This window comes from Thermobia domestica, chromosome 17, assembly GCF_964235325.1.
Source record: "Thermobia domestica chromosome 17, izTheDome1.hap1.1, whole genome shotgun sequence".
Taxonomy (NCBI): Eukaryota; Metazoa; Arthropoda; class Insecta; order Zygentoma; family Lepismatidae; genus Thermobia; species Thermobia domestica.
The window spans coordinates 162420663-162441285 of NC_137470.1; the positions used below are offsets into that span (position 1 = coordinate 162420663).

The 20623-nt window shown below is 34.9% G+C and overlaps 1 protein-coding gene across 1 annotated transcript in view; it reads left to right on the forward strand.

Moving 5' to 3' along the window:
- Window positions 1-20262, forward strand: part of LOC145674229 (uncharacterized) — a 35909-nt gene extending 15647 nt beyond the window's left edge. Inside the window, exons 2-3 of the mRNA XM_081744064.1 lie at window positions 8973-9148; window positions 19748-20262. Coding sequence (XP_081600190.1) covers window positions 8973-9148; window positions 19748-19847 — 276 coding nt within the window. The 3' untranslated portion in view covers window positions 19848-20262. The remainder of the gene's footprint in view (window positions 1-8972; window positions 9149-19747) is intronic.
- The last annotated feature ends 361 nt before the right edge of the window (window positions 20263-20623 follow it).

The window sequence follows — 20623 nt, forward strand, 5'->3', positions numbered from 1 at the left end:
TGAAAAATCAGAATTTAGGGCAAGACTCGTGGAAGTTCGATAACCCTGAGATTGTTGCTTTCATCGACTCAATGAAAACTAAATATTCCGATGTAATTTCCGATAGGGTTGGATGTGTAAAAGGGTTCGTTGGTCGACTCCATTTAAAGGAGAATAAACCTTTCAAGGATACCCCCTTTCCAGTTCCTAAAAATAAGGAGAAAATTTTTTATGATCAAATTGAAGAACTTGTTAAGGAGGGGATTTTAGAAGAGGTTGACCATGCTAACTATGGCAGTAGTTGTTTTCTAGTGAAAAATAAGAACAATACATATCGAATAGTAGGAAATTACATTAAGGCTAATAGCTTAATTGTGAATGACGTATATCCATCCCCGAATTTAGAAGCGTGTCTGACAGGCCTTGCGGATAAGAAACTGTACTCTAAATTTGATTTAAAGCGGGCCTACAACCAAATCTACCTTGATAAATCATCACGTGAGATTACTACCTTGGTTACTCCCAAGGGATGTTATCAGTACACCCGAGTTCCGGTCGGAATAAAAACTGGGAGCAACATTTTGTCAAGGGCGATGGAAAAGGTATTAGGTGATCTAACAGATAAGGGTGTCAAAATTTATTTTGACGACGTCCTGGTAGCTAGCGATAAAATTGAAGAACACATGTTAATGGTTGAAAAGGTGTTACAGAGGTTCAAAGATTATAACATAACTGTATCTCTTGACAAATGCTTCATGTTTTATAAAAAGATCAATTATCTGGGGTATATTATTCAAGGAGACCAGATGGAAATTGACCCAGGCAGAGTATCTGCTATACGAAATATTCCTCCACCTCGTAATAGGCGTGGATTGTTGAAAATACTAGGAGTATTTAGTTATTATTCTAAGTTTGCGTCGGAGCTCCAACAGCTAGTGGCTCCCCTTAGTGCCTTGAAATCTCCTAAGATTAAATTTGTTTGGACTCAAGAACATCAACAAATTCTAGATAAATTAAAAATATTTTGATAGATAACATAGTTTTAAAGACTCCAGACCTTAACAAACGTTTTGTAGTCCACGTCGACGGCAGTGGAAAAAGTATTGCCGGATGTATTTCCCAAAGGAATGCGAATGGGGACCTTCAACCTGTGTGCTTCTATAGCAAGAAACTCTCAGAGGCGGATAAACACCGCAGTATTTATGAGATAGAATTTATAAGTCTTGTAAAAACAATATCTCGCTATAGACACTACTTGGTTAATGAGTTTGACGTGTTAACAGACAATACAGCCTTGTCCTGGATACTTAATAACAGTAAAAGGCTCTTAAAGTACGGTCCTTTCGTCGAAACGCTTTGTCAGTTTAATTTTAAGATACGCCATATAAAGTCAGCGGAGAATATAGTAGCGGATTTCTTGACACGAATCTACGATCCGTTTGAATTCAGTATGTTGGATGGCCCGGTAGGATTAGCTGCATTTAGAAGAAATATGAATATAATGCATCTTTGGAATTTGCCATTAATTAAGGATCCTATCGATAAATTACAACGAGAAGATCCAGATTTAGATAATATTATCAGAAGAATTGAGAACGGTGACGATGTTCAAGGGTATCTCCTTAATAAGAATATTCTGCTAAAAAGAACTAATTCGGCGATTAACCCCTATAAGATAGTAATCCCGAAAGATTTGAGGAAGGTGCTTATAGAATATCATCATGAAGATGCGTTGATTGGTGGTCATGCTGGTGTGTCAAGAACGTTAGCTAAACTGATGAAGAAATTTACCTGGGAAGGATTGAAAGAAGACGTCAAAAATTTCGTAAGTACGTGTGATGTGTGCCAGAAGGTTAAGGAATCGAATCAAAAGAAAATGGGACATTTAATTTCTGATTTCAGTAAGAGAGTTAATTCTCATTGGATGTTTGACATAGTAGGTGCATTACCAAATTCGAATGGATTTAAATTTATACTTATAGGTGTTGATAACGCCAGCCGATTTGTGGTTTTGGAGCGTTTGAGAACCATAAGTTCCAGTGTGGTTGCTAACAAGATGATGGAAATATTCAGTCGACTAGGTTTTCCGGAGGCCCTGTCCACTGACAATGCTTCAATTTTTGTTTCCGAACACTTCAAGAAATTTCTGTTTAGTTTGGGTATCAAGCACATACGGCTGAGCCCCTATCACCCTGGTGGTAATGCGGCTGAAAGATTTATAAAAACCCTGAAGGCATCCCTTAGAGCTTACATCTCGACGAAGCAACATCTGTGGTCAACTCTTGTGCCGGAGCTCCAATTCACCTTAAATATAAGCGAGCACTCAGGATTAAAGATGTCGCCCATCGAAGTATATTTTGGACGTCCATACAATACACCGTTAGGAAACCGATGGAGCATCAATGATTCTGATTTTGGTGGAAAATCATCTGCTCAGATATGGAAAGAAGCTATTCAGAATATGGAGAAAAGTTGGGCAACAAGGCGTAAGTTGATGTTAAGAAGAAGAAATCCCATTAATTTAGACATAGGACAAAGTGTCCTCTTAAAGGCACACGTTAAATCATCGTTAAGAGATAAGGTAGCGAAATCTTTAAGCGACAAGTGGTATGGTCCATTTGTGATTAGGAAATTTTTGACCCCGAATACCGTCTTAGTTTCTGATGAGAACGACACGCCAGACTCATATCGCCGTTCGCATGTCTCAGAATTGAAGGTATATAGGAGTAGGAGAGATTAAGATTAATATTGTCAGAACTTAGTTATCCTGGTCTTGAAAAATAGTGTTGGTTTCTTGGTACATGTAGTTATGATATAAGAACATTTTAAATGTATTAACTGTGATATTGGTTGAGCATTTGTTAATATATTGTTGTTTGTTATATACTTATTTATTCATTATGGCCATAATGAACAAAAAATGTAAATAATTGAGTATTTATTGTTGTTTTAGCATTTGCTATTATCATTTATTTTGCATTTGTTGTTGTTTGTATTGTTATGAACGTTACTTATGATATTTATATATTCCGTAGCTATCCAGTCTGGTAACGAAAAATTTCTTGGTGGAGAATTTTTCTTTTTTCGACGAAGGCCAGCCTGTAACGATCCCGTTACTATGAGTTGGAGACGAAGAAATAATGGAAAAACTAAGTAAAAAAAAAGAAGAAAGAAAATGTTTATAATTATGTAATATCGATGATTAACTTTCTCTGATCTGTAAAAACTAACAAGAATTAGTAACCTTTCCTCGTTTGCTTCTTTTTTTTAAAAAAAAGCAAAAAATAATGTGAATCTACGATTGTGGTGAGTGAGAGAGAGAGAGAAATACATTCCTTTTTCTGTTTGGTCAATTCAAGGTCGCTTGCGCGGTAGGTGACGTGCCTTATCGCGATCGTAGCGCCGCTGTCCTTCGTGGGAGCTCGCAGCCTTTCCGGCTGCGAACTGACCTATGAATTTGGAAGGAAGGAGGACGTTTTCCTGCAGTCTCCTAGCAGGCGGATAATTTATCGTCGATGTTAGAAAATGGGACGCGTGTCTTGTTCGTTTGACTTAGTTTGTAGTGTCTGCTATTTTTTGCATTAGTTATATCTGGAAGGAGTTGATTCAATATACAAGAATAAAAGTGCAAGTTGTGTTGTGTTTCGTGATTTTCTTTCTTTTTGAAAAGAAAGGAAGAAAAATAGTGATACGACAAATTGCAAACGGAAGGTTGGTGTTTGACCATGTGCATTGGTGCTGTCTGAGTAAAATTGAAGAGGTTAGATTATGCTCTGTGATTATCCAGTGTCTGAATGGTGCTCGAAGTATTGAGTGGAATTTGTATTTGTTTAAATTTCCATACTTTTACGTCAGACAAGATTTATTTCGTGTTCAGGTGTGCAGGGGCATTTGATGAATTCAATCAGTGACGTAGAAATCTGTATAGTTGACCTAAGTCTTGGTCAATAAGTCGCTATTTCTTTCGGCGACAAAATCTATCGTATTTTATCGAGAGTGTTAAATGGTGAATTTCTATGTGGGTTCCTTACGGCAAGAAGAGTAGATGTGCTAGTGAGTAAAATAAATCTGTTCTTGGCTGTTGCCTTAAAAATAGCATGTTATGCATGCATTAATACTCGTAATATCCAGAATCTGAGGTGGTTTTTCTATGTTGGTGGAATGATAAAGTGGGATATTTCGAGTGAGAACAGAGATCTACTCCCCATTGCCCGTTGTAACGCGTGGTCTTGCAATAGTGTAATATTCCCTGCAATCGTAGTAACGACCACTCTCTGGGTTCAATTGTCTGACGGATTGGTGGAATGATAATGTGGAAAACGAGGGAGAGCATTTCAATGTGTTGAAACCAGACCTAAGTTTGGTCATAGTGGTTTTAGCGAACCTGGAAACAGAGCGTGACTTTTGATCTTTGAATGGAAATTAGCTTGGCTGAATGGTGGAATGAGAATGTTGAAGATTGAGGTGAGAGTAGTGGTGAATGTCGTTTGGTAAGAGACACCATACCTTATCTTGGGTTTGTCTCGTAGTATCACTGATTTCTTTAGTGACTCTCGATGTTTGTGGTCCGAGAGAGCCGACTGAATCAGTGATAGAACTAGTTACATTCGGACGTTCTCGGTTTTCAAACCTAAGCATTGGTCTTTGAGTTACTTTTTCGATCACAGCCTAAGCACGTTTATTCTTGTAATCTGATAAAGAACAGACGACAAGCAGACTGAGAGCGAGGTAGTAAATACCAAAGAAAGGTAATAAAAAAAGAAGAATATAAGAGGTGAGTGTTCATTAATATATATTATAGTTGATTGTCTTTTGTTTGTGTTCTATGTTTGTGGGTCGTCATTCTTGATTCCAAAATAGAGTCGATTAATAGATTATTTCTCTGGACCGCGTTGATAATTACGTGAATTTCGATTGATAATTCAGCATTGTATTTTTGGTAAGCGGGCTAAAACCCGATGCATATAGTAATTGTTTATAATCTGCTTCATTTTCAGCATATATTAATGCGATTAGTATTTAAATTGAGCCAAATAGTTTTTGAACAATTTTGAGATTTATCCTATTGCTTGCTATTGTAGGCGAATGGTGCGGTGAGGCACGGCACTCCAAATTTGCTGAAAGATTTTGACATACTTGTTAATTTAATTATTATTGTTGTTTTCAACATAAACCTAACGGATCTCTCGATATTGGAGATTCCCCCCCCAAAAAGGATTTTTCTTGATCGTTTTTCTAGATTTTTTTTTCTCCTGAGAACTTTAATTTAAGATTCTGAAATTCGATTTAAGGAATTTATTCTCTCTACTCTGGTCAAGTAAATTGAAATTGATAAAAAGAAAAAGGAATTATAAATATTATTTACGAAATTCATATTGAGGTTAAATTGTTATTGTTCCTGGATAGGCTTATTACTCCGATGAGAGTTGAACTATAATATGATCAATGACTGAATATTATCGTTGAATCTATATTACGAACAGACGTCGAAGGAATAAAGAATTGTTTGTTGCTCGACATATATTTTACCCGAAATAATATTGTATATTATTATAATAAATTATATACACTTGAATTGTTGTTGTTGTTATTATTTATTTATATATATTTACATATATTTATGACTGGCAATTGATATTTACATTTACTTATTGTTGATTATGCTGAATTATCCATCTGTACCTGCCGTATGACTCGGAATTGCGTTCTTCTTCGTAGATCCCTCTGAGGTCGGACTTGGGTAGTGTTGATTGGTCAACATTGCATGAGCTTTGGTATCCATGAATGTTGTCCTTTTAACATCGGCTCTTGTCCTGATAGCGGATGGGAACGCTACACCCTTTTTATCTACTGCACTTTCCAGGTGAGAAAGATGAATTCAAATGCTCAGGTACTATCTATGCCTATCAAATTGGAAATATAATATAACTCATATGAATAAGACAATTACGACCAGCAAAACTTTGCATTAGGAAGGATTTAATGAATTACTGTAAATAGCATTCGGTTACAGAAAGGTTGAACCATTAAAAATACTCTCAAAATGAAGTTTATCTGAAACCTTTATATTTATTTTTAATTACGTTTGTCTCAAGTGTAAGTATCTTTTATCTTGAATTCTAGTCCCTTTGCAACAATGAGAATAGCAACTTTTACGTAGGATCTTAACGTGTAGTTCTACTGAGTCTTTCGTTGTTACTTCACAAGAATCTTATGTATCGTACATGTTATTATGTTTTCTTTCTGTACAATGTTGTCTAATTCGTTTAATTAGTGTTCTCATGTAACTAAATGGTAGTGTGTGTTGTTACAGAATTGATTCATAATGAGACTACAGAATTGTCAGTATTGGCAAGGGCATTTTTGATCTGATACGGTAAAAAGGTAACATACATAGGTCTAGAAAGCCAGAATAACAGTGGCGCTCGTGCCAAAATGCTCTGTGTAGGCAAACTATAATAAAGTATAAGGTATATAATCTAGTACACAATAAAACTAAATTTAGCAGCTTACCTTTACCTGTAGAGCAAATCTGTGCGTCCATCCTTCCTAGTAGCATAACGTTTAACGATATTCTCAAACCAAAATTCTTATTTTCCGAACTTATCCAGAAGTTGACGTTCAATAGACTCTGTAGCAAACGCTAAAGTTCTATCTTGTCCCATGGTGCTCCTTAAATACAATTTTACTCTCTTCAAACTTGAAAATCTCCTGTTTGTGTGTTTCATACCACGAATTATTGAATTTTCTTGTATTTTTGCCATTAACTGTATGAATAACTGTGTTTAATAAAGAAGTTTGTCGCCCATTACCCAAAATTTTCAGTTTTTCTACAACAATACTGCGCGAAAATTGATTAACGCAAAAGATCACTCACTATACATGTCATATATATATATATATATATATATATATATATATATATATATATATATATATATATATATATATATATATATATATATATATGTTTTAAAAAATAAACTGCACAAAAACATTTAAACTTCTAGCTTCAGGTAATGCAATTACTTACAGTTGCATAATAAAATTTTGATGTCTCTTCTTAAAAAAAGCAAAACGTTATAAAGTAACTACTTTGTTAAGATGCACACATTACAAACACCAACTAGCGTTGCCGACTAATTCACGGTGTATTACGCTAGTTCTGTCTGAATTGTATTATTTATCAGCAAAATATGCTAGACATAATAATCATAAAATATTATTCTTAAAATAATAATTATTATTACTACATCATCATTGAATTGAATTCATTTAATAAACTAAATTGATTTTCCATATACAGCTATAATATTTCACTCAGTGATGATTTTAGGAGTCGCCTGGGGTGGAATTTCTCCCTAGAACCACGAAATAACCCCCTTTCGGCGCGCGAGAGACCTGTGTTCAATTTCCAATCAGAGTCCATGTAGATTGGATCCTACCCTAACCCGTAAGTCCATGTCTTATATACCTTCGGTGCTGAAAAAGGATGCCCAACTCAAAATTGAATCAACAAACTAACATAATAAGGCCTGGGCCATATATCCGATCGTGATTAAGTGTTGATAGCGAATATCTTCTTAGAACTACTTTCAGCCAAGGGCGCCGATTTATCTGTAGCTTTGGGAGGGGGAGATTTCGGATGTGTGTTTGGTTGCAGACAAGGGTATAGTATTAGTGTGTCTAAGAAGGCATATATAAGAATTTTAAGACGAATTCAAATTATGTCAAATATTGTATATTCATAAAAAATACATATAACAATAAAAATACATATTCATAAAATTATATGGGGCTCACTTGAGAATTGGAGGCTCCGGGCCCCCGTACCCCCAGAATCGGTGCCCTTGTTTTCAGCCTCTATATTAAAAGTTTCCTCAGGGGAAAACCCTTTGAAATTACTGATTTTACCTTACCCTACAATGAAAATCTTCATTGAAATTGATTTCTTAATTTTCTTCTAAGAAATATTGAGATTAATTATCATTGAGTCATTCAACTACCTCTGCTTCAATGCAAAGAAACAAATATGAAGGAGCTATGGTGGCACAGTTGCAGAACGCTCACCTCTATCTTGGGTTCCTGGTTGGATACCAACTGCCGCCAAAGGTCTTTGTGGTGGACAAACAATGTATGTGTTTTTACTCTAGGTTCTCCCGTTTCCGCCATTATTATTCATATTTTCATCCCATTTTCCTTAGTCTTGGAGCATAGCCGTTGTACGATAAACTTTAAAAAAGGAAGAAAGAAAATATGAAAGCAAAAATATTCTAGAATTTATTATTATGCCGGTATGAAGATGCTAGGTGCTAGTGTGCCCGGAAAGAAGCTAGGTCTAGCACAATTACGCTAAAAAATGGCAATACTGACAGCAACACATCTGAACACAACAGCAATCACTCTATGCTTTATGCACGGAGGTATCTGTTCGGGTAGGCAGAGTATGCAAGAGCTGGCCAAATCTTCATACACATGAGCTGTATTCTTCGGAACATGTGTTTTATAATATGCTTATTCATGAGCTAAAACTTGTAATACACACTGAAAATATCTGGCAGAGCCAGCAGATTCTTAGCTATTTCAGAGCTACAAGCGGGTTCTTCATGAACTACATGCATAAGTTGATTAGCGCTCGTTCATCCAGGCTTTTGAGTGTATAATTAATTGTAAGTTTAAACATTTCGAAAACTCTGTGATACAGGAAAGTTTTGATACAATGCTCTACAAATATTTTAAAGATTTAATTCATAAATTATTCAAGTAAACCAAAGTAGGCTTAGTCTACCCTGCCTACCCTGAGGAGCCGCAGAATAAACGTAGTAAATGATATATCAGATTACATCGCCCAATGAAACATGTTCCGTTTGATATAGTATACCCTTTGAGAATTCAAGAGACAGGAAGTTTTCTTAACTTAGTTAAAGTAACTTCTGCGATTCCGATTTATTAAGAGTATAAATTTATTATTTTTGATTGTCTTTACATTTCAGGCTAAAAGCTTTGCAAGGTCACTAGCATATTGCTTATACGCTAATGAAAAAAGTTTGAATTCGGATTATACCACCGCTGTAGCAGTCCTAAGTCATGGAATGAAGGTGTGCCACAAGAATGTAAATCTATTTACGTTGAGATGCATGTGTCACTTGCGTTTGAGGAAGTATAAATTGTAAGTATTCTAAGTTGCGTCACTCACTTATATTTTCAAAAATAGCATTTCAATCTTGATTTTGTCGAAAGTCAGTTTGGTGATTAATTTGATCTTAATTGGTTGATTTAATTATTCTGTATTTATATAGGGAATTTAAGTTATTAATTTGGTTCGTGTGGCTTTACCATTTGTAGAGAGGTTAATCCCTGTATAAAAGTTGTAAATTCTTATCTTTTAAAATAATGTTATGTAAATGAATATAATGCAAAAAGTGAACAAAGCAAAAGTATTCAAACGAATAGTAATAGTATGCTATTACATTCATTCGTAATGACTTAATTAATTGTATTTTACTTTGATTTCTTGGAAACAAGTTATACAAGCCTATAGTTCACTAAAACGTAATATTATAGTATTAGTGTGTTATTACATGTATTCGTAATGACTTAATTAATTGTATTTTACTTTGATTTCTTAGAAACAAGTTATACAATCCTATAGTTCACTAAAACGTAATATTATAGTATTAGTGTGTTATTACATGTATTCGTAATGACTTAATTAATTGTATTTTACTTTGATTTCTTAGAAACAAGTTATACAATCCTATAGTTCACTAAAACGTAATATTATAGTATTAGTGTGTTATTACATGTATTCGTAATGACTTAATTAATCGTATTTTACTTTGATTTCTTGGAAACAAGTTATACAAGCCTTTAGTTTACTAAAACGTAATATTATAATATTGCAGTTTAGAAGTAAATATTTTTTGTTATTTTGCGTGAGGAATTACAACAAGTGGGATGTTATAATTTTCTCAATAATCAATTCAATAGTAATTCTCATTGTTTTTCTATTTCTTATATATATATATATATATATATATATATATATATAATGGAAGTAACTATGTTTGTGACTTCATATCTCTTGAATCACGCGATCGATCTCGTTTTAATTTTCAACATAAATGAAGTTTGGACCTGGGATGGTTTTATCATTTCACTTTGACGGTAGAACTTAGGAGCGGGAGGCGAGAAGATATTTAAATATGATCGAAAATGACCGATATTGGTGTTGAATGCATAGTTTTCGGGGTTGCTGAGATGAACAGTGACACTTTCGGTGTCGCTTAAATCCAAATTCAGTCCATAATAGTAATATTTAATTTTTATTTATTGAAATTACTTATTATTTCCTGATTTTTTAAATTATATTTTGTTTGTTTCTATCGATTTAAAAAAAAGCGCTTCAGTAATACTAAAAGCTGACTGACTAACGGAACATATTACAATTTTTCTTATTTTAATTCAGTGAAGCCGGTAATTTACGCTAGTTTAAAACAATTTTAACTGGAATAATAAATATTTACTTATCATTTATTTTGCTCACGCAATATTAACTATTATCAATTTCTGAAATTACTTTAGTGTCGCCCGGTCTGTGATGGCTCAGTCGTAGGGCGTTCACGTATGGTGTGTAGGGTCTCTAGTTCAATCCCAACTCGCTGCAAGTTCAATTAGTAGGAGAGAAATACAATGCATGTGGATTTTTCGCGTTTCCACCCACTTTCTCCAGTCCACCATTTTGTTGATGATTATCATTACTCTCATTATTAGCCTCGGAGCATAATCCAGTTCCAGTTACCTCCCTTACGGGAGATTTATATAAAGGAAGTCCCGGCCTTAGAGCCCTGTGAACTGTTTCACTAATTTTGTTTTAAATGAAAATTGTTTGAAATAATATTATATAGTAAGATGGCTCGTGCCAAAATGGCCGAATTAGCCTGTTTTAATTATAATTGTTTTCCACACTGTTAATGTAATAAGGAAGGATAAACGGCGCATGAACATATTGAAATTGAAGCACAGTCTATTAAAATTGTAAAAAATAACAACATTGTCAAAAATATTGAAATGTAAATAGTAAAAACTGAAAAAAACTGAGAGCAAAGCTTCCAAATACTTAGTGTTTATAGCGCCATCTCTTATCCTTGTGGGGGCCACGGGGGCTCAGTGGTAGAGCGTTCACCTCTGGTGCTTGGGGTCCCGGGTTCGATCCCAGCCTTCGCCAAGTGAGCTTTGTGATGGACAAACACCGTGTGCGTGGGTTTTCTCGGGGTTCTCCCGTTTCCTCCCACTTTCTTCATTCCACCATTTCATTCATTACTCATCATCACCGTCTCCTTTAGCCTAACCGGCATAACCGTGGGGCGTAAAACTCAAAGATTTCATTTCATTTTTTCTTATCCTTGTCGGAGCATAATCGTAGAAAGTTAAAAGAATAATATTTATCATAACGTTTTATATTTATTTAAAAATCAACAATATATAACAAAAATATATATGATTGTTATATCTTAACAATATATAAAACTACATTAGCTGACATAAATTAAAGGGGTACTTCCGGTTGACGTGGAAAGTTGAAATTTGGCATGATTCCGGTGTAGCTTTCCGGAACTAACCGACAGGAAAATTGTTAAAAGTGAATATTTTTAATTTTTAGGGGGTTTAAAGGGGGCATGAAGAATTTTCCCGTGTTATTTAAATGGGCATTTTTTTTTAACTAATATCGTGTTTCAGGTACTTGGAATTAGAATAAAAATTTGAAATTCAGTATGTTTATACATTTTCATTAGCATTACCTAAGTAAATCAGTAAAAATCAAAATTTATAACTTTAGAGTGGTTTTATGGGAAACTGAAAAATCTTTCCAATGTTATTTATATGGGACACCTTTTACACCTCAAAATTATTCGGCACTCCCTGTAGGACTACAATGATTAAATTTGACATGCTTGTAACTTTTTGGGACTAACCGAGAGAAAAATTTCGAAAAGTGAATATTTTTAATTTTTAGTTGGTCTAAAGAGGAAATGAAGAAATTCTCCATGTTATTTAAATAGGCCTTTTTTTTTTTTTGGACATATAATCTCATATTTTAGGTACTTGGAATTGGAATACAAACTTGAAATTCAATATGGTTTTACGTTTTCTTTAGCGTTACCTAAGTGAATCATTAAAAATAAAATTTTCCAAATTTAAAATGATTTTATGGGAAACTGAAAAATCTTTCCCATTTTATTTATATGGGACATCTTCTACACCCATAATGTTTAGGCACTTAAGTCAGGATTAGAATGTTGATATTTAGTATGATTGTAGCCTTCCAGAACTAATCAACAGGAAAATTGCCAAAAGTGAATATTTTTAGTTTTTAAGGAGTCTAAAGGAGGATGAAGAAATTCCCATGTTATTTAAATGGGCGTTTTCTTGGGATATAAAATCTTATGTTTTAGATAGTTGAAATACGAAAAGAAACTTGAAAATTGGTAGAATTGTAGGTTTAAGAGGTGGGAGGACGCAGGCCGAGCAAAGGCGGGGGTGTGGGGCGAAGTCCCCAACTGGGCAAATTCAGGAAATATGAAGAGCAATTACACGAAATTCACTGTTACTGCAAATGCTAAGACACAAGAATGCGAGGCCGTAGAGCGAGCAAACGTGGGGGTCTGGGGGCGGAACCCCCAGCTAGCCAAAGGCTAGTATATATATATATATATATATATATATATATATATATATATATATATATATATATATATATATATATATATATATAGATAGATAGATAGATAGATAGATAGATAGATAGATATAGATATAGATATAGATATGGTTATAGTTATTATATGTACCAAGAATATAGGCATTTTGTATGTTTAGTCATTGTGGATCACACGACGGTATCAGAAATAGTCTTTCCAGACTTTATGTACGTTGCATAGTGATTAGTGTTCACTGGTATAATTTGACGACGCTTGGAAAGTCTGTGGTTGGAATGGTGTAGAGAACGGGGCCAAATTACATGATATCGTCTTCTCAAACAAATACAGATTCTCTCTCATCAACCATTTAAAGGATAGGAGGACGACGCGTTGTGATATGGAATACCATTGAGTCCCGTTCTAGCTAAGGTTGTTCAATACGTAATGTACTGTTTTACTTTTTAAAGTTTTGAGTTCACGTTTCTGCTCTTTAACCCTTTCGGACTCAGGTGGCCAAAGCGGTCACTTTTTTAAATCCGCTTCTGTGTGGGCAATAATTAAAAAATCGGGATAACTTTTTCTGGACAAATATGGTTGGATCATACTTTATCAAATTAATTTCTTTTTCTTTTGGGTGTCGAATTTCCTTCTCAAATTTCAGCCAAAGTAAAAAATTCGAGAAGTTTCGAATTTCGAATGTTCTTTTTTCCTTGTAGCTTCTTCCGTTGTGAAGATATCTCCTTAAGACTTGTCAGGTAGATACCTCGGATGGATACCTAATTGTTGACATCAATTGGACCGGCTCGCGCGCAGTGTTGTCAATTTCCAAAATTAAAATTTCCCTAAATCTGGGCAAAATTTCGAAATTTCCAAAATTTTTGTTTATAAATCCGTACCTATATGTCCGAGTGCAAGCCAACTTACGCCAATCGAGCATTGGTCCCTACTGAGCAAAAGTGGGCACAGATAGTTGCAATGGGGTAATTAGAGGGCGCACAAAAAATGTACTCAGACTCTGACCCTTGATTTTTCTTGTTTTTCCCTATTTTTCTGTTTACCATAATCTATTTTTTGTAATTAGAAACTTTGTTTCTTAAATATCGCCATGATACTTGTAGGGTATATTGGTGGTGTATCAACGTTAATTTTAAGATAGTTTTTGTCTGTCTGGTAGCAGTGTTGCCAGCTACAGAAAATTTCTGATTTTAGGGGGAAATTTTGGAATATTCCTTTTTTTTGTCCCTCTTGTTTGCTATATTCAAACAAACGTACCACTGTCTGAAAGCCTCGTCATTACCCTAGACAACTTACCATAAAAAGTTTCGGTAGAATAATTAGGGGAAGTACAGTTGAGGTTTATAATAAACTATGTTCTGTAAGTGGTAAGAAAATAATGAATTTCTGAGGTAGAATTGCCATTATACTTGTAGGATATATTAGTGGATTGCAACGATGTATTTACAGATAGTTTTCCTCTGTCTGGTGGCAGTGTTTTTAACCAAAAAATTAATTTCTAATTTTAGGTGAAAAATTCGGAAAATTTTCCCTTTTTCACCACTATTATTACCCTATTGCTGGATACATTGGAACAAAAGCACTACTATCTTAAAGCCCTCTTCTTTGGTAAACAGAATACACCATAAAAAGATTCAATAGGATAATTACGGAGGCTGTACCCCGGCATATATGTTGTAATTAGGGGCGTTACTTCTGAGGCGTAAAACGTCTCAACATTTCATGTGTATGATAGCAGAGAATTTTCTCTTTCTCTCTTTGCATGTCAGATAGCGATTTCAGATTTTCACTGTATCTTGTCAATACACAGAAAATTTGTTTGGGTGACTTGAACCCATGCAGTATCAGTGGTGCCAGCTACAAAAAATCTTGCATTTCGGTTAGAGATTTTTTTGTAAATGTTCATTAATGCATTTCCCTCAATAATTTCCCTCCCGTCGGCAACATTGCAATGAAACTTACACCAAAAATAGCCACGTCCCTCTTCTAAGAAACAAGCTCTCATCTATATTAATCGGATGAATAGTTTTTGAGCAATAAGTCAATAACTGAAAATATAGGAAAACGCTAAAAAAAAAACTGGGTCCGAAAGGGTTAAGCTACAGGGAGTGACAAAAAGTCTGTTAGATAACAAAATGAATAGAGAAATGGCAGCTAGACCTTACGATTGTCTGTCTCATTTCAAAGACTGCTTGCTCATACAGTTAGCGTTGTTTAATAAGTACTGGCATGACATTGACTAACCACCGCTACTTTGACGAATTGTTGAAACCAGTTGTCTCACTTTCACAGTTACTCACAGGACTCATTTCAAATATGGCAATAAGATACCGCGTGTGACATACAATGGCCAAGTAGGATATAACAATTAAAATTAAAAAATGATCAAAGAGAACATTTGTTATTACTAGTTTGTGTTATTGTTTCGGCAATATTTCATTGCCTTCATCGGTACAATATCTGATACTGTGTCTTATGAAAGGAATGACGTTTTACCGGAACTGTAACACAGATTAGTAATAGCAAGTATTCCCTTTAATCAAATTTAGTTTCTATTTTAGTTACACTTTGTCCCAAAGCTAGATTGAGCAGCATTAAGAACACCATGTTCCTAAAAGTCCTTCGCCCAGACGTTCCTCTGGTTTTCCAACTACTGAAATGTCTAGTCAATGAGCTTACATTAGGTGTCACACCATAGAGCTTTTGGGGCTGCAGTGGATATGGCAACATGGCGGAACAGCATGAGTTACGATTCCTCGGAGAACATGTCAATTTCTCTCTATGTCTTGCATTGTTGTAGCAGATAATAACACCCACGATAGCTCCACGTGATGCTAATCTCTTAAGTTAAGTTTTAGACACCATTACATGTTGAATACTTGTAAAGATGTTTATATTTCTTATACCGTAACATATTTGCATATGACGCTTTGTGTTACAACCTATTCCCTTTCTTACTGTTGCAATACTATCGGCCATTAGTGTCATATTTCTAGCAAATATTTAATATTTAAAGGTTTTCTGTATGATAAGGCACTTGTAATATTTTATTCTATTCTTTTAAATATAAACTAATTTGGAATTTTTCTCCACTTATGTGAATGGTGGAAACTTCATAACAAGGAACTTCATAATTTATATCACTTACCAAACATTGTTGAAATCATCAAATCCAGGAGGTTTAGGATGGATCTCGCAGAAATAGGAATACAAAGTAGAAACTGGATCCGATTGGCTAAAGACAGAAGTGAATGGAGAACTTTTGTGAAAGCGACATTGAACCACCCGGTTTCATAGGTCACAGAATTAGTTAGTTATGTGTAGAGATACCGTATGTCTATTAACACATTTAGACAGATTGGTACAGTTATTCTAAACTTCACAAAATAACTATTAGAGCGCTTATCTAAGGTTCTTCTTTCGATTCCTTGCAAATATAAAGGTAGAGTAGGCAGCATTGTATCCGTTCATTTTCTACTATTTCGTCCTACTATCTTCATTAATCCAATTCTCTCAAATTACTCAATGTGTTAATTATCTTTCTCTCTTACAGTACAGAGAGTATCCTTAAATTTTGAAGCTTGAGTATCAAATCAAAAGCAAATTAATATACTTTCTTAGTTGATTGAGGGCCAATGAGCTGCCACACACGTTGTAAGTACTTCAAATTAATTTACATGAAGTAAAATTACACATTGTAATCAGTTGCTTTTCGATACGTTTTTCCACGACGCAAAGCGAATTTTTTTCCGCGGCTACTTCCTTTTGCTTTTTATACTTAAGCATGTGTATTATCTTCTCATGTTGTTTGTGAACTTCCGAAACTTGTTAGTACCATTGTAGAACTTGATCCCATATGACTTTTTCACAATATATTCTTTGCATTTAATTAGTTACTTTTATTTTCTATACGTAGGGTTGCCAGATTTTGTAAACGAAAAACAGGGACACTACACTCAGGCTATATGTAAGGTCATAATTTCCTACTTCTTTGGTCAGAATAAATTAATTATCTGTCTTTCCAGGTCACTACTCACAACTTTCCAGTTCACCTTACACATAGTTGCCTGACGCAAATGAAGACCCTCAAGGGATATATAAAGAATGTGAAAAAGTAATGTAAGATTAGTTGCCTGATGTTCCTTATTCCGAATTCCGATTTGTTGTTTTTAACAGGTCCTAAATACCGCGCCAATTGCGACACACCATCCCATTTATGATTAGAGATACTTCTTTCTTCGTTGCGTCATCACCTGAGTCAGAAACATTACCCTTTTTAAAAAATACAAATTTAGCATTAAAAAGGGGAAAAATACATTTACACTACATTCAGAACGACAAACAAAAACTAAATGTCTTGAGAGACTTACGCAGGCTCTCCAAAAGTTTGGCAGAAACTAAATCCAATATCAAAATTAAACAAGACGCATACCTTTATGTGTTTAACTTCCACTTCTTGTCCTAGAGTAAGTTGTTACGGAATTTTAGCTTGAAAATTACTGAAAATTTTATCAGATAAAGGAAAAATATAAATCTAAAATTATTGAGTGCCTGCACAGCATCTTTAGAAATATTTATCCACACACGGGAAAATGTATTAAAGACAACTCTCAAGGTAACATTCTGATTGGGTGAATTTAATTGCTGAAAATGATTGCTAGCAATGGATTCAGCACCAAAAGAAAAGAGAAAAGAGGGTGTTTAGTGGCAGATCTGTCAGTGGGAGATAGGTGAGGGCAAAATGCGAAGATAGAACGTAGAAAATGTCTAGAAATGCCATATTAATTTTGAAACGAGTAGAGTGATTGAGATCAAATGTTGGCTACGAGGAATACATGTACAGCTCCATTGAATAGGCGTTATGTGAATCATGGGGGTCATCTGTAAAGCCGCCATTTTGGAGTTACCGCAAGAAGAATATACGAGAAAGGGGTCATGAACATGGCTCTTGACGCACACCGTCTATTGAAATCAATAGTGGCCAATACGATTTGAGACCTCTGTTTAATTGCAATTGTTATGGACCTTAAGAATGATAGTATGATTAATACAAAAATGGAGACAACAGTGGGCACATTTGAAAAAATAATAAAGATGGACAATCAGGCTCGTCACAGATGTTGCCGGTATTGAAATTGAAGCAATAGTCGACAGGTGTCATGAATGCCCCAAGTGCTGTTTGCAATCGGAACCTTGGTGCTGTAAACTGGAAGTGGGTGAAGTGATTGCAAGTTAATGAAGTTGTCTCGTTGTCATATTTTGAAGTCAGATGACAGAAAAACGGTATCTGTTACATATTTTTACGAAATTCTTATACGGGCGGAAGAACAACACTTGCAACGGTTGTATGAGTGACGTGCAACCATCAGGGATAAGGAGTCGGGTACGTTCAACGTTATGCGGTCTCTGCACCAACTCTTCATCTTTATTTCAGGAATCAACGACGAGCAGCAGTTTTGTATGGTCTATAGAAGGCCAGAAAACATTAGCCATGAACTCTTTCAGATTGTCATATTTGCACTTCTACCAGCATGTGAACGAATATTGGGTGGATCGGGAGGTCTGTTGGCTGGAAAGTGGCCTCATTCATGTTTGTGGTAATTCTCATTCACGTCATCTTTGCGACAGTATTGCTACATTGCCATAGCATGAAACACCTCCTGTTACAGAGGTCTCAAACTGTATTGGCCACTATTGATTTCCATAGACGGTGTGCGTCAAGAGTCATATGTCACTTGACCCCTTTCCCGTATATTCTTCTTGCGGTAATTCCAACATGCGGCTTTTCAGATGTCCGCCATGATTCACATTACACCTATTCAGTGGAGCTCTACATGCATTCCTCATATTCAACATTTGATCTCAATCCCTCTACTCGTTTCAAAATTAATATGGCATTTCTAGATATTTTCTACGTTTTATCTATGCACTTTGCCCTTACTTATCTTCCACCCTATATACAATCTGCCACTAAACACCCTCTTTTGCTCTATTTCTTTTGGTGCTTAATCCATTGCTAGCAATCATTTTCAGCAATTGAATTCACTAAATTTGAATTTTCCTTTGTCAGTTTTCAGAAGAAATTGTGCATAAGAAGACAGCAGACAGGACCAAATAGGCAGTTTAAATGCGGTTAACATGCAGCGATTGAGAGCAGTATCGCAAATGCTGAATAAAGTTCCAACAATGAAGCAGTTCTGTACTGCCAATTGAAGTATTAAAATAACTTTTAAAAAGCCCGTCACAGGGAAAAGTACGTTCTTTCCCATTGAAATTGATAATCAAGAAATTATTTACATAGCATATGCCCCCTCTTGAATATTTTTAAAATCCATTTTTCCCCTGTGGAAGCTAAACAACCCATATTATGAAAGAATGAATGTGATTTCAAACTCCATTAGTAAAACTCCTTTAATAAAATTAATTGGCTACACAAATCTTCCATTTTCAGGTGAGACATACTAGTTCTTCCAGATTGTTATTCTTTTAGTCTGAAGAAGGAAAACCGGGACAAACAGGCATCCCGAAAGTCTCTTTCGGAACAGTTAATTCTTTCATTGAAATCCGGGACTGTCCCGAAAAACCGGGACGTCTGACAACCCTATCTAGACCCTTTGCCATTGTAGCGTGGTTCATAGTCTATTTTTTTTTTTATTTTTAACGAAACGGTGCAGCCTCCATTTGCCTGTGTGCTTATGTATAAAACTGCGTATGTATGTCCCTGATAACAAGAACCAAAGGAAGATGTTTTTCAATGTTAGTGTGGCCCGACAGTTGAAATATGCTCCGTTGTGGAATGCCAAATGAAGAAGAATTATGCCAAGTAAGAACTGTTGATTATGCTTTCTCGAAACTTGAGTACACCAAGTCCAGCTACATTAATGCTAATAAGCAGCTCCTTATAACGTACTTCGTTTAATATATTTTCTTTGCCTCTAGCTTATCTTCACTTCTGTTAGACCATATTTTTTCTACTTCAAATTAGTATTTTTGATCTAAATGTTAAAGAACTTTCTATTTAAAGAAAGTAATAAATTTCTTTAAAATTTCAGGGCACTTCGAGACATTACGGTAGCGATAGGCTTAGATCCAGGAAATTCGAAGAATTACAGAGTAAGGGCAATGCTGTTAAATAAACTTCGGATGAATTAAGTAATTTAGATACCTTGTAAATAAATGTAATACTTTATGTATAGTTTTAGTGTTAATAAATGTTAATAAACTGCGTTTTTTAGAGGCGGAGAACTTTATGTTGAAATAGAAAAGAAAAATGTTTTAATATCAATAAAATTGGCTTTATTTGACAGATCATTTTATAGCAAAAATGTTTGAACATGATTTCGGACATGTGGCCACCATGACTGGCGCGTACATGGCATAGTCTTGAGGTTTAATTTTCACAGTGTTGCCAGGTTAAAGCTCTACGCCTCTAGAAAAACACCCTTTATATGTGTTGTAACGTATGTTATTTATCGGTTTTCTACCTGCGCCGTTTTCTCTAGTCGATTTTAATATTTGTTATTTATCATTTTGAGTATTCTTTCATTGTCCTTCATTTGGTTTTTCTGAACAGAAATCAATTAATTAAAAAAATATTTTAGACTTTCGACGAAACTTGCTCGATCTTTACCAATGTCAGCAGACTTTGACAAGATTAGTTAATACAAATGCGTAATATTTATGGTTCACATATATTCAATGAATCCGTTAAAATATATAGGGTGTGTGGAAAGTAACACCCTATTTTTAATATATACAGTTCATTATATATCATTATCTTTCCGAAAGTCACAACACAATGTGTGTGTTCAATTATTTTCTACATTTGCTACAGGTACAGGTACATTTGCTTCAACCTTCCTTGAACTCAGTAGGAACACCACTTACGACATCACAGCTCTTATTCTCAAGTTCGCCAAGAGTTTGTG